The sequence below is a fragment of the Rhinolophus hipposideros genome, assembly GCF_964194185.1.
Source record: "Rhinolophus hipposideros genome assembly, chromosome: 16".
Classification (NCBI taxonomy): domain Eukaryota; kingdom Metazoa; phylum Chordata; class Mammalia; order Chiroptera; family Rhinolophidae; genus Rhinolophus; species Rhinolophus hipposideros.
In genome coordinates this window covers 17137039-17151402 of record NC_138062.1, presented here as the reverse complement: position 1 = coordinate 17151402, position 14364 = coordinate 17137039, and the positions used below count along the sequence as shown (strand labels likewise).

Sequence of the window (14364 nt, the reverse complement as noted above, 5' to 3'; positions counted from 1 at the left end):
ACAAGTGGAATGCCAAGATCCATAGAGCATTAGCTATTTCTCAAGCAGGCCTTAGCAATTTGTCTCCTCTGTGATTTGTTTTATATAATTTGCCTTTTATTTTTGTAGGTAGCAGAGCAAAAGGGGAGAAGTGGCAGTAAGTGCCAAAAAATGTTTAACGTATAAGAGGCCTAACTCAATAATTTGAATATTCAGTCTGTTCTTCCCAACTTCTTATGTCTGTCTGTTGAACTCTTAGAAAATTAGAAGGGGTTGGAGAAGATTTGTTTTAGAGATAGACTCCTGTGAGAGTAAAGCAATGAATTCATAAGAGATTTATGTGTTTAGCAGGGCAGTGAATTTTTCAGAAAGAAATTTTTGTTTTTACTGTTATCAGGTAGCGATTGCAGGAAACATCTTTTGAAAGCAGAGCTATTGTTACTGTGAGTAAAATGAGAATATTTATAGATAAAGAAGGACTATTTTAAAATTATTATTCTGTGGATTAAAAATGCATTTCTCCAACTCATCTACTTGGCCATTCACATCAAAGTCTTAGTAAAGATGTGTAACTATTTAATTATAATGCTGATGCCAGATTTCTGTTAAGCTAAATGCAGTGACACGCAGACTGGGCCACAAGAGCCATATCTATGAGTCTTGTTATACTGGACACCACTATGCACTTGAACATATTTTAGAGAATATCATTTACCAGGCACTGCATACCTAGTAACTGTGTCATTCAAACTGAGAGATTCATAAGTAAAAATCCTAAATCATAATTTATCCTTTGTTCAGGTTTGATGTTAACAGTACATGAAAGTTCACAAATGTTAATTCTAAAAGTCAATAGGCTATGGTGCTAAACCCCACCCACTCAACATACGAGTATGTTCATTAAGTACCTTCAACAAACAAGGCACTCTGTTGTTTGTTATTTTGTTTTGTGTTTCTTTGTTTTTAGAGTGGAGAATTATATGGGGTAAGGAAAGAGTGGACATGACGATTATAGTCAGAAAGCCTTATGGTATTCTAGTGACTCTGAGACTAACAGTTTCATTTACATTCTTCCATCTGTGAAACAGGAGGTTGCAAATTATTCTCCGAACTTCCTTCCAACTGTAATATTCTGTGAGTTCATAGTTGTCATTTTCCTTATGTATATCAAAAAGGATATATTAATTCTGGTATCTTGTAATGTGGACAAGCTAATGAGATATTTTGAGAATGGAGGAGGTGTTAATAATTACAGTGGAATAAGGTATAAAATGGCACATATGGTTACTCTACCTCTAACATACGTTGGTACAATGACAAATAATAGGGGAAATCAGTAAAATAACACATACACAAAAAAGACCTTTTTCATCTATGTACATAAGTATTGTTTTTAAAGTATATTTATGATGCACATATCATTAAGACTTTTTCTCTAGCGCTTAACCAGCCACTAGCCATCTGATAGATAGATGATTGATAGAGAAATGGGTAGATGGATAGAGGTAGATATATGCTAAGCCATTAGTGGAGAAGCAGAGTGAGTGTGTCAAATGGAGTACAAGCAAGAGGGACACTTCAAAATATCCTGACTGTGTCGCAAGCTCTTGGGTACAAAGAGATCCAGTAAGGCTGAAAATATCCATGGTGAGAAACAATGCTGCCATGTGGAATCTGAAAAATCCAAATAGGAATGTTTCAGTGCAGAGCTTTCAGGTTCTGAAATGTACTGGTGACTCCTGCCACCATCAGGAAACTACATTTTATTTAAAAAAATAATAATAGTAGATCCTAGTAAAGTACTGGATCCTAATAGAAACTGGACCCCTGATGACGGGACACAAAGTGACTCTGGGACTGGAGCTGCCCATTATGAGCTGGGTATGGACTTGACCAGATTGTATAGTGTAGGAGTAATGTACTATTAGATTGGAGTGCTACATTTGGAATTGGGCTCCAGAAGATCAGGAAGGGATGTGTGTGTGTATGTGTGTATGTGTGTGTGTGTGTGTGTGTATGTGTGTGTGTGAGATGGTGAGATGTCCCAGAGTCTCAGGTCAGGGACTTTGTGCCAATACTTCTATTGCGTGATGCTTCTCTCTCATCTCACACCTATAGCCACGTTGGAATTTTCATATGACTAACTTGTGGAAAGATGGAAGAACTCAAACTGGTATAAGGTCAGCCTGAGGTATTCAGTGGAACTGAAGGTCAATAGTGAAGGAAATTCACTCAGTGGGCAGATCTGCAAAACAGTATAATTGTTACTCATTTAGAGGGAGAAATGACCTGAGGCACAGAGGTACATGGAGTATTGACACAGTGAATGGCTTCAATGGCCTGGAAGAAATAAGACTAGAAGATTGGATACAAGGGTTCAGGGCAAGGGCTATGTGGATGAGCTTACAGGAGTGAGCACAAAGCACCTTTCTACCTCAGAGCCATGCCCATCAGAAAGCAAATACTCGAGGAGGCTCTCTGGATTGGATGGACATTATCACCTGCCTGGGGATATTGGCTGGTCTTCTTTCTTGAATACCCCAGAGTTTGTACAATACACCCGCAAAGAGAAAGGCCTTGGTGGCATACTTGGGGACTCTGTGTGGGCCAAAGAACATGGCCTTCCTCTCCAAGGCTGATCTACCTACTGGCACTGCTAAATGCTAAATGCCAGAAATAGACTGACAGAGGACACTAATAAGATACCATTCCTTGGGGGAGCAATAGCGAGCGGGTGGCAGGTCTATTAAGTTGGGTCCCTGTGACCTCGGAGAGGGCAGCGATTCATCCTGAGTAGGTGAAACAGTCCGAATGTTTGTTTGCCTTTTCTGCTCCCAGTGCCACTGTGGCACCCACGTCTGAAGGCTTACAGAATGCCTGATCCAGTGATATGGCATCCCACATGACATTACTGCAACCAATGAGCTCGTGGTCACTGACGCCCCACCCCACCTTGTAGCCACAGACCTGATAGAGACCTGAGAGTGGAATATTAATCATGAGAGGTCCCGCGAAGCCACCAGTTTGGGGAAACCTTAGGATTGGAGCACCATCTTCAAGGGTGAAGCTTATATGCTAATCCAACACTTGATGGAGGACGTTGTGCTCACCACAGCTAGAGCACACAGCTCTGGGAATAAGGGTGGGCCTTTGTTACACTCATAATGCCATGCTCATGGATTTGTGCTTCCTTTTCCTATAACATGAGACTTTGCCAGTTAGAATCCTGGTTCTTGGAGTATGGGTATTGGCAGTTCTGTCAGGGGACCCAGTAATAATCCCATTTAACTAGAAGCTATGATTGATTTCATCTGTGATCTGGTTACCATGCATTCCTCACTACAGTGAACCAACAAAGATAGTAGGAGATACCACACACATCACCACGAGAAAACAGGGCTGCTGTTTCACAATCTGAACAAAAAGAAGTATGCCTGGAACTCAAAGGTGTCCATACGCAGATAGGAGCAAGGAAACTAACGGCCTAATCCCTTTGGATTAAGGCCTGGGTGACATCACAAGGCAGCAACCCAGACCGGCTGAAGTGCCAGTGGAATATGAAGAAAATCTAGATGGAGTGGTAGAGATTGGTGATGAATATCAATTTAGGACCCAAGGATCAGATGGAGTATTACATATTGTAGGTTTGTCCACTAACTGTCTTTAAGTCTTTGGGGAATTGCAACTGGTCACCACTTTGAAAGATTATGCCTGAACTTCCCTCTTGGGGAAGATATTGCCACCATTGTCATATTATCTTTTAACACAACACCATCAGCTATCTGAGCCTCCCTCAAGATGCAGACCAGGTATTAGCATGCCCCAATAGCATCTACCATGGAAGGATCCAGAATGGCTTTGGCACCTGTGTCTTATCAGACTAGACCTAGGAAAGTCTGGCTACCCAAAGGAGACAGATTATACAACCAGAAGTTGCATAAGTATGAAGGAGTTAATGTCCCATCAGATGAATCCTTACCAGTAAAATATAGATGATGATAAGGAACGGGCATCTCTTCTTCCATGTAACAAACTGTTCCAAGGTGCAAAGATTCCATTTGACTTCACTAGAGTTGTTCCACATGCCTTGGTAACCAGCCACATTTTCTTGTGACATTCTGCCCAGCTCAGTAGCATACCACCTATGTCTGCGTCTGTTTTTTCCTGCAGCATTTCTCTCTTTAGCTCCCTCATGCTTACCTGGGATTGCAGGATTTCAGGCCCTGCATTCTAGAGAACTTATTGACATACAAAGCAAGACTCTTAAACTGCAAACTTTTTGTTCACTGAGTAACAAACTAAAATATAGTATAAACAGAGCCCTGACCATCTCAATGGAAAAGTTTACTAATCTTGGTACATCCGATTATCCTCTCTTCATATACTTTAATATGTTAATGTAATGAAAATCTTTCATTTTTTTTAAACTTATACTTTCTTACTCTGCCCCACTTTCTTTTACAACTCTTTCATTATTTTGATTTATTACACCTTTATTATGTAGTTCTCCTATATGTTAATGTTTTTAATGCATAAATACCTTATATTGGTTATTAGTCTCTTTCAGAACGTGGGTCTTTTCAATGCCATCCCTTAGAAAAAACAAGCAGTGGACCCCAGGTTTCATCTACGTATCCCTGTATATAAATGTTGACATACTGGAGGAGTGTCGTAAATTTTAAACAATAGTTTATGGACTAATCCCAGTCACTCCCCACTGAACATGAAACGTTTCTGACCATACGTTGCCAGGCTTCTCTTAGGCAGTGGTGTGGGATCTCACCCCAAGATCCCACACCACTCAGGGGTTTTTCTCTCACCATCCTTTACTTCCTCACCATCTCCCTTTTAAGTATTATTTCTGATAAGGATCAAAGACAATATAAATTGTAAACCTATTTGCATTACACATCTATCAGTATTAAGCTGGAATATTTAACTAATAGTTCTATTATAAGTGTATATTGGAAGTACAGCCTGAAACCTTACATTGTTGATATACCACACCTGCTTTCCATCTTAGATTTGACCTACTTGCCCAGGTCCTTGTAGACTTAAATATCTCAAGTTTTTGGAATTACTTGTTTGTTTTGCTTGTTGTTGTGTTGTCCTGAATTTAAATTCCCTGCCATTTGAGTGTACACAAGGAACTTGACTCCCCATTTTTTCAACCTCCCCTCCTATTCCCACTTTGTTCATGAACTTTCTTTACTCTGCTTGCCTATTTATTAATTACGTCTCCCATGAATGTTGTGTGATGGAAGTTCATCTGTGGAAAAGTTGAGAGTGAGACTAATATTCACAAAAATTGTAAAGACCTCAGATGAAAGATATAGCAATACAACACTGCCTTCCATTGAAACAAAACCAAGGCAACTACAAACATTTGAAACCAAGTCACATTTTTGCCCACCATCCATTAATCTTGCATTTAACAGGATGTTAAATATTCTACATCTTCTGAATTTATTAGCTTGGTATTTAGCATGTTTCACAGCCAAAATAGAAAAGAAGGTTCATCATTGCTGGTTAAATTAGCCTCATGAAAATGTTGTTGGTAAAGGTTACAGAAATGAATAAGAGATCTAACCAAGCAGCATATTAAACCATTTATCATTATAATTTAAATAGGAATACTGATGATTTAAATTAACTTGGCTAAAGGGTAGAGAATTAGATAAAAGTTAATAATTAAAACCTAAATGGCATGATTATCTCTTCCTTTGATAATGAAGAGACAAAACATATGCAGTATTTCCTTAAATTGTCTTCTTGGGAGAAACTGAGGCCAATAAAATTGTAACTGATCACACCATTTATGGACTTAAAAATTATATATAGTTTTATTGTACATAAACTAGATTACTCAAATATTTTGTGTTACCTTCGGACAGTCAGATAATTCTTCCCACCTTATTTCATGTTGGATGGTTAGAGCCTAGAACTTAGCCATTTTTCTGTTGAGGTTTAAGTGTTTGTTTTTTAACTGAATGTCCTTTACGTACATTGAGGATACTAAGTCTTTGCCATCTTTGTGAAATTTTTACTGATCAATTTAACCTGTATTTTTTTCTCTTTAACACAGAATGTTCAATGTTTGTGTGGCCTAGCATATTCATATCTTTATTTGTGTTAAAATGATTTTTCCCATTAAAACGCCCATAGAGCTTTTCTGAAAGGGATGGTGAATCGATTTTTTATTAGCTTGGCATTCCTGACCAAGTACTCTGTGTCTGTGGATTTAAGATCAAAATACTAATACTAGTACTAACAATAATAAATACTTTCTCCTCTTTTCCATTCTTAACAGAAACCAGGAGCTAAAAGAACTTGGTGAACTTTCTCCACACTGGGACAATCTACGGAAAAATGTCCTTACTCACTGTGATCAAATGGTGAATATGTACCAAGACATTCTGACAGAACTTAGCAAGGAAACAGGTGGGAAAACAATAACTTTACATACTCAAACTGAACTGCACTTCATGTACGTTATGTGAAAACAATAGTAAACATTGTTATTAACACAGAAAAACCATGATTTAAAAAAAAAAAAAAACAACACACACACATTTCATTTCTAACTCTACCATCTTGGCATGAAAAATAACAAAGGAAAAACGGGACTATTTGATCACATGGTATTATAAGCATAACCGGGAATTTTTTCAAAAATTAAATTTCTGAGAGGAAAATCAACCCATCGTTATAGTTTTCTTTTTGAAATTTTTGTAACATTTTTTTTTATGTCAAAGATACTGTTCATCATACACGTGTTCACACACACAAACACACACACATTATTTATTTACTAATAATATTCCATTTTTTCCACCTAGGGTCCTCTTTCAAATCCAGCAGCAGCAAAGGAGAGAAAACATTAGAATTTGTTCCAATAAATTTACATCTGCAGAGAATGCATGTTCACACCCCTCAATTGAAAGGTAGTATATAGTATTCTTTTTTTTTTTAATGGGCAAATTTTGTTTACGTGTACTTCTTTAAAAATCTTGGCTATAGGCAGAATTTATAATTTTTGCAGTTATATAAAGGTAAAGATGAAACAGTTGAAGCAGATAATAACTAAATACTGCAAAAGGGACTATTCTTGTTGTTGTGTCTCTGGGCAATACTTTGTAAACACGGCACCTGAATTGAGTTACAGGTGAATATGCAAAATTGAGTATTAACTACCTTACATACTATCAGTGATAGCTAATAGCTAGCCGTTATGCTGTTTGAATTAGAAGAAGAGGAAAACAAGACTTGTTCACTGTGTACCTATCTTGAGAAACCAAAACCTGAATTCGTACTGTTCCTCTGACTTAGTGGTGACTATCAACAAAATCATCGCCTTCCCTGTGAGAAGGTTTATCAAATAGAAGGTGATAAGAGTATTTTGATGTACTCAGTTATAGGAAACCAGGAAAAATGTCTAGGTTTTCATATACCTGAATAGGGTCCCGAATGAACAATATAGTATTCCATTTATTGCCTTTTTTACATAATTCCTTGCAATTCTTTAATAACATACATTTTGCAATATTCTTCTCATCTTACTTTTTCTGCAGTGTCAATTTGTATGTGTATTTAGGGTAACTAAGTGCCCATATTTACCAGCAGAGTGCCATATTATGCCTGTTGTCCCAGCATTTTTTAATAATGCCCTCTACCTCCTTCCCTCCCAGAATTCTCCCTGGTTGAATGATAAATGATCTGATCATCCTACTAGGACCCATCTTCCTAGGGAGCCAAGTTACGTTAGATGATCAAATTCTGCCAACATACACATACATCCAAAGATGCGTTCCTAACACCCTATTGTGTAGCCATTGTCACAATATGTAGGTTTTAACATTTAAAACGAAATCTCTGTTCTGCCTTAGAATCACCTGAAGTTTTATACATAGAAAAGTTAAACAGTTTTTCAAGCTTGTTCATACTGATTGTGCCTGTACAACCAGCTGGTATGCAAGTTTCAATAGAGTGATAATCATTCTGACATGGAATTTTATCTTTGGGAACTTTTATCAGTTATCTGAAATTTTAGCTTAGATTCTTTTAATCAAAAATTATGTCAAATGAAAGAACTGAAATAAAAATTAGATAGATTGGCCCAAGACATTTAGGAACTCTTTGTATACTGAATGTCTGTTAGTGGTTTGAACAAAACATGTAATTGTTTTAGAAATCATCAAATCTTTATTACTTGTTGATACCAGAGTATTAACAAGAAATAAAGAAACTAAAATACTTAAAAGCTATCTGACAACCAACATAATTTTTCTCTAATGTCCAATGTGAAGCAACTTTTATGATACAGTAAAAACTTTATATATTTTGAAGTAGAATGGAACAGAATTGCAGCTTTACTACTTTTTATCTGACTTTAAGCCTGTTATTTAATTTTTCTAAGCAGTGTTCTTCTTTTCCTGATTAAGTGAATTAGAGTATGTAAAACACCTAGACTGAACAGTAAGAGTTTCTGCGATACATATGGCCTTTGCCATCACTATAAAAAATAAACGGATGTCAGTTTTATCAGGGCTGTTAGAATTGAGAAAAGTGATCAGTTAAGAGCCTGTTAAGAAACAAAGAAATCTTAAACTAAGGAAGGGGCCAGATTTAGAGGAAAGATCATTTAGAGAGACATTATGGGAAAAGCATCACATGCGAGTACTTAATGACTGATAGAATGAGGAAACGGGAGAAAAGGATGACCTGTGGTTACAGCCATGGATAAATAGGAGTATAATAAAACCACAGATAGTTTGTTGGGGCTAAATTTATAAGAATTTATGTTTAAATATGCATTCAAATATTTGGTGGTGATCCTTAAAATATTTCTACCAAACAAAGATGAATTATTATCTAAGTCTCCTTTTAGTTCATGTTAATTTCTTGAAATGACAACCATTTACAATTTGCTGGGTTTTTTGTTTTGTTTTGTTTTGTTTGTTTGTTTGTTTCCAAGGTACTATCTGAAAAATAGACTAGAGTGAGCTGGGATGAAAACAATGCATTTAGTTTCCGTTTCTCCAATTTGAAAGGAAGAAACTGTCAACGAAAAGAAAGAAATTTAGAAAGCAAACAAAATTTCTCCTAATTGGTTTGGTTTGGGATATTGATCGATTTCCAGGGCTGCCGTAACAAAGCATCACAAACTGGGTGGCTTAAACAACAGAAGCTTATTGTCTTACAGTCTCAAAGCCAGAAGTGCGAAATCAAAGTGTTGGCAGAGCCAAGCACCCTCTGGAACCTATAGGGAAACCTTCCTTGCTTCCTCCTAGCTTCTGATAGTTTGCTGGCAATCTTTGGTTTACTTTGGTTGGAGCATTATACTGATCCTTTGTCTTCATAGGATCTTCCCCTGTGTGTGTGTTTGTGTCTGTCTGTGTCCAAAGGACACCAATCATATTGGTTAAGGACCCATCCAAATGGTCTGATTTTAACTTGATTACATCTGTAAAGAGCCTATGTCCAAATAAGGTCAGATTCTCAGATGTCTTTCTCAGGGAGACACAGTTCAACCTATAATAAGATATATGAAGGATTTTTTCTTTTTTAATTTGTGGTAACAAATATCCAGGAGAAGAGAGAAAAACAAGATTTTGATGTTATAGAACTAAGGTACAACTCATAAACTAGAGGATTCTTGACATAGTAGTTTTCAGAAAGACGGGTTCCTCTCTTTGAAGACCTAAGGAGGAAATGTGGGAAAGGACTAGATATCTTAACAGCCAAGAATTAATGTGAAGATACTGAATGCTATTGCATACTGATTTTTCCCCCCAAGGCTACTCACGTAGATCATGTATACAGATCATATTCACAATACTAAATAGTGATTTATATATTTTAAAAATATTTATGTTTTTATAATAAGTTTGAAAGTTATTACCTGAATTCAGAATTCAGATAACGTAGGTATTTATAGACTAGATCACCAACTAAATGTTATAATAGAAATTGGAAGCTTGACTGAATTTTTAGGGCTTACCACCAATTTCTTTGACTTTGACCAAGGTATCCTCTCAGAGTGTTGGTTTACTTATTTGCAAAATAAAACAGTTAAAAGTTGTAGATAGTCATCAATCAAATTTTCTACTTGCTTATATAACATGTATTTAGCAGATTTTGAATTGCAGTTACATTTATTTAAGATCCATGGTTACTGATTTAAATGTTTAGCTGAATTACAAACAACATTTTGCAAGGTAATGATGCAAGTAAGATTGGCCAAGCCTTGGTATTTCACTGGTGAGTTATTTGTATATAGTCTACATTTATTTTAATCCGTACTATTAGTAAAATTGCATCTATTCACATTTGATTAATATGCCTGCTATATTTGGAGAGGCAGCTTTGCAAACAATGGCAGGCAGATTTACCAAATACAAGGCTAATGTCTAGCTCTTGAAACAAGTAACTGAGCAGAACTAATGTTGTCATGTCTCATACTGACAAATGAAATTACCTCCATTTAACTTCAGGTGCCCCCAGACCCATTAAGTTAATTCTTCATCCTTATTCATTACTTAAAGTAAATGCAACAAATAGAATGTCCACCACAATACACATCTTATACAGCCGCGACAATAACAAAAAAAAAAACCCTGAAATTAAGAGCAAAATTTCCCACTTCAATGTATCTCAGTAAATTTTATTTTCTTGGAAAAGCAGTTGTGTGTAGTATAAAATAGGGATTTTTGTGATATTATAATATTCCGTTTAAATTATTTTATCTATTATAGATACATAATAGCATATTACAGTACATAGAAAAAAAGAGAGAAAGAGGGAGGAAGGAAGGAAAGAAAAAAAGTGAAAGAACCTATTATATGATATCATAAAACTGTAGTTGGAAAATCAGGTACATCAGCCAGAATTTTCTGTGTGACTATGGATGAATCAGCGGACCGACCTCTCTGCCTCTTAGTCTTCTAATCCCTGCACTGAAGGAAGGAGCAAACAAGAGGAGCTATTCAGAGCTCCCTGATTTCTGTATCTCAAGAGTCTGGCTGTATCACATCATCAATAAAGCATAATTATCTTTAGAGATGTTTAATGATGATGCCAAATTGCGTGGACTATTTTGAAGCAGATCTCCCTTAAAAATCCCTGTGGTCTTGTGATTCATGTCAAAGTCATATTGTGGCCCATTTTGAAGTCAGGGATTAGGCTTAAATTGTTCCTTGAAATGAGATCAGCATGTCTACATTGTTTTTATTAACACTATTTTTATAGTTGTAGGAATTTTAAAGAGATCTTCTGGGAAAAAATAGACTTATTATCTCATTTCTATTATTAAATGGCTTTTAAAAGGCTAGGAGGCAGCCTGTTATTAAATTTCAAACCAATCTAGTATCTTTAGCTTGATGAGACTCAAGTTGAATTCTACTTTTTTTTATATTGTATACTATGCCATTTTCACAAAGCCAAGGACACTTTCTGATGTATAAAACATCAAAGAAAGAAGACACACATATTATATTTTTTAAGAAAGTAAAAAAGGTCTTTTAGCTTTTCTTGCTGATTTTCTATAAATTAAAATGCCCATCTAGATTTTTACAATTGTTTATTAGTACCAAAAATCTGAAAGCTTTTAATATGTACAGTTAAGGGCTATTCATATCACAAATATACCTAATTTAAAGAGCAGGGTAAAATGGGAAAAATTCTTTAAATGAGACAAGCATTACTGATCAGATTATTATCTTAGAATTTTAAATTTTTTATTGAAAAAAAATTCTGTATATCTTCTCTCTCCTGGAGGAAAACAATCAATTGCAGTTAATTCTAACTAAATTTAAAAGAGTACAACTGCTCCAGCCAAGAATGGACAAGGTACTTTAAATATATGCATACCATTCTTCATTAACTAAACTAAGAAACAGGAAATAACTCCCATGGTGTGCATAGATCTATCTACTATTTTTGTAGGTGTTAATTGCAAGTGAAATTCAAAGCTGAAAGGGCCAAAGAGATAGCTGTTCTAATATAGTAATATTGATAACTAGTGATTATAAAATAACAATTGCAAAATATTAAAACTCCATGGAGTATTCTATTGAGTTGGAGTTCATTCCATATTTTGAAAAATAAGAAGCTTTTTAGTGTGATGTAGTCACACTTGTTTATTTTTGTTTTTGTTGCTTATGCTTTTAGTGTAATATCTATGAAATCACTATTAAGACCAGTATTATGAAAACATTTTCCCTATGTTTTTTCCTGAGTGTTTTACAGTTTTAGGTCTTTTGTTTAAGTCTTTAATGCATTTTGAATTGACTTTTGTGCATGCTGTCAGAGAAGGGTCTACTTTCATTCTTTGCATGTATATAATCAAAAGTTCTCTATTCTTTTATTGAATAGGATTCGTAGATGAGTATATAGTTATCTTCATCCCCTGGAGATACGTATAATTCTAGATTCCAATATGGGTTTTTATTCTGGATAGTGTATCTAAACTTATTCTTCAATGAAGAATAGTAATTTCCTACATAATCTAAAGACAAATAAGAAAAACTGAATTCAGACTAAAAATATGTGTTTATTAACATTTATTGAGCACCTACAACATGCATGACATTGAGACAGCTGAGTGTTCTTTATTCACGTTTGAACTATTTGAGGAGAAATATAAATATTGAAGCCTGTGTTTTGTGCAGCATGACTGCATGGCCACCCACGTAGGAGAAGCAATCTACTGCACTGTAGATGCAGGGCGGCTAAAATGGAGGCAGAAATCATCCTGACAGGCAAAGAGGAAGGTCAATATTAGTGTAAAGATAGTTCACAGTGATAAGAGAGAATGAAATTTTAGTAGCAGAGTTGTTAGAACTGATCAGATAAAATGTTGAGGGAAAGAGAGGAATTGAAAATGATCTTGAGAATTTTTGTCTGGAAGATTTTAAGGAATGTGATGGAAGAGCAGTTTCAAAGTGAACAAGTTAAGCATAACAGCTGGTTGACATTCAGTTAGGAATTCGATTATTTAGTGTGGAAGAGGTCAGAACTAGCCAGAAATGGGCATTTTGTAGCCTTCAGTAAAAATGTAGTGTCAAAACCCTAAAACGGATGAGTTTGTAAATAGAAAGGAGAATGGAAATAAGTAAAAGTCCCAACTTTGGATATGTAAGAGCTTGTTCATAACTTTGGAAGTTTTTTACATAGATAGATTCAAGGATCACAAACTCCTACATTTAGATTTAAAAATAATCAGCTCTTTATTATGAGAAGTGGAGAGTATTTAAGCAACCTGCTTCTCTTCCTTTACCTGACACTTCACAGTTTCTTGTTTCCTTCATAGATGACTAGAATTCCCAAGAGCAGTGAGGTGAAAAAAGAAAGAGAAAGTTTCTGTGCCTAGAAAATGCTGAAACTCTAGATAGATTCACCGTGAATCTAACAAAGTTTAAGTTCAGCTCCCTTCATGTGCATGGGCCTCTTAAAACACCCTGCGAAGGGCCCTAGCCACATGTTCACGGTCAGACAGTTTTGTAGGTTTTGCAAAAGTGTGATATTTGAACCTCCATCAATTAAGAATGCTTTCTCTTTCCACTCAGATTCCCCCTTCCTTCCTTCTTCTTCTCTTGCTGGGTAGGGTTGGAGAGACCACAAACTTTTTTGGATTCAGCGAATCTAAGACTTTTTTTTTTAATTGAGTTAGGAATGCATTTAGTTTGGGCTTAGTGGGACATATGTATAGTTTTTAGTCACTTTGGTATATTGTTGCTTTACTGGTCACCCAGGTTTTAGCAGAAATGCAGCATATTTCCCTGCAGTGTCATGATGACTTCCCTTTTTGCATTTAGTTTAAATTAACATAGGAATTGATTGGTTCGGAAAATTGGTTTAAATTTTCTGAACCAATCAATTCCTCAGGATCACTTTCCTATTCAGATTGAAAAGTTTACTTTTGCTTCTCAACAGTTAAAATACCGCCTTTCTTTGCTTAGTTGATGGGATTGCTTCTTATAGAAAAATAATCATAGATAATACTTTCTGAATGCTTATCACTTTTAAATACTTTCAACTTCATTTTATAGCTGAAGAAACTAAGGTATAAAGAGGTTCAGTGATTTGCCCAATGCCACGCAATTTCTAGGTGGCCATGGACTAAAGATCCATGTAAGTCACCTAAGCCATTGCTATCCATCCTTAGAGTAAATTTCTGAAGACCTTGGGTGTAAGGTCTTGGACTTTAAACAAAGTAGGTAATTTCTCAAGGTCTTCAGGTTTCTCGTCAGATAAATGAAGATGGACTACAAGTTTGCGTTGTTGACCTTTGGGCAATCTCATGAGCAGTTGAGAAAGCTGTGACCCCTTTCCGTGAAGCAAGACAGATGCACTCATACAATTTGTATAGATTCATGGATACCCTGA

General features: G+C 35.8%; 1 protein-coding gene across 5 annotated transcripts in view; it reads left to right on the top strand.

The window, feature by feature from the left end:
* INPP4B (inositol polyphosphate-4-phosphatase type II B) overlaps positions 1 to 14364 on the top strand; it is a 574953-nt gene that overhangs the window by 438724 nt on the left and 121865 nt on the right. For all 5 annotated transcript variants that reach the window (XM_081077545.1, XM_081077547.1, XM_081077546.1 and 2 more), the window contains 2 exons: positions 6290 to 6420; positions 6819 to 6923. In XM_081077545.1, coding sequence (XP_080933671.1) covers positions 6290 to 6420; positions 6819 to 6923 — 236 coding nt within the window. The remainder of the gene's footprint in view (positions 1 to 6289; positions 6421 to 6818; positions 6924 to 14364) is intronic.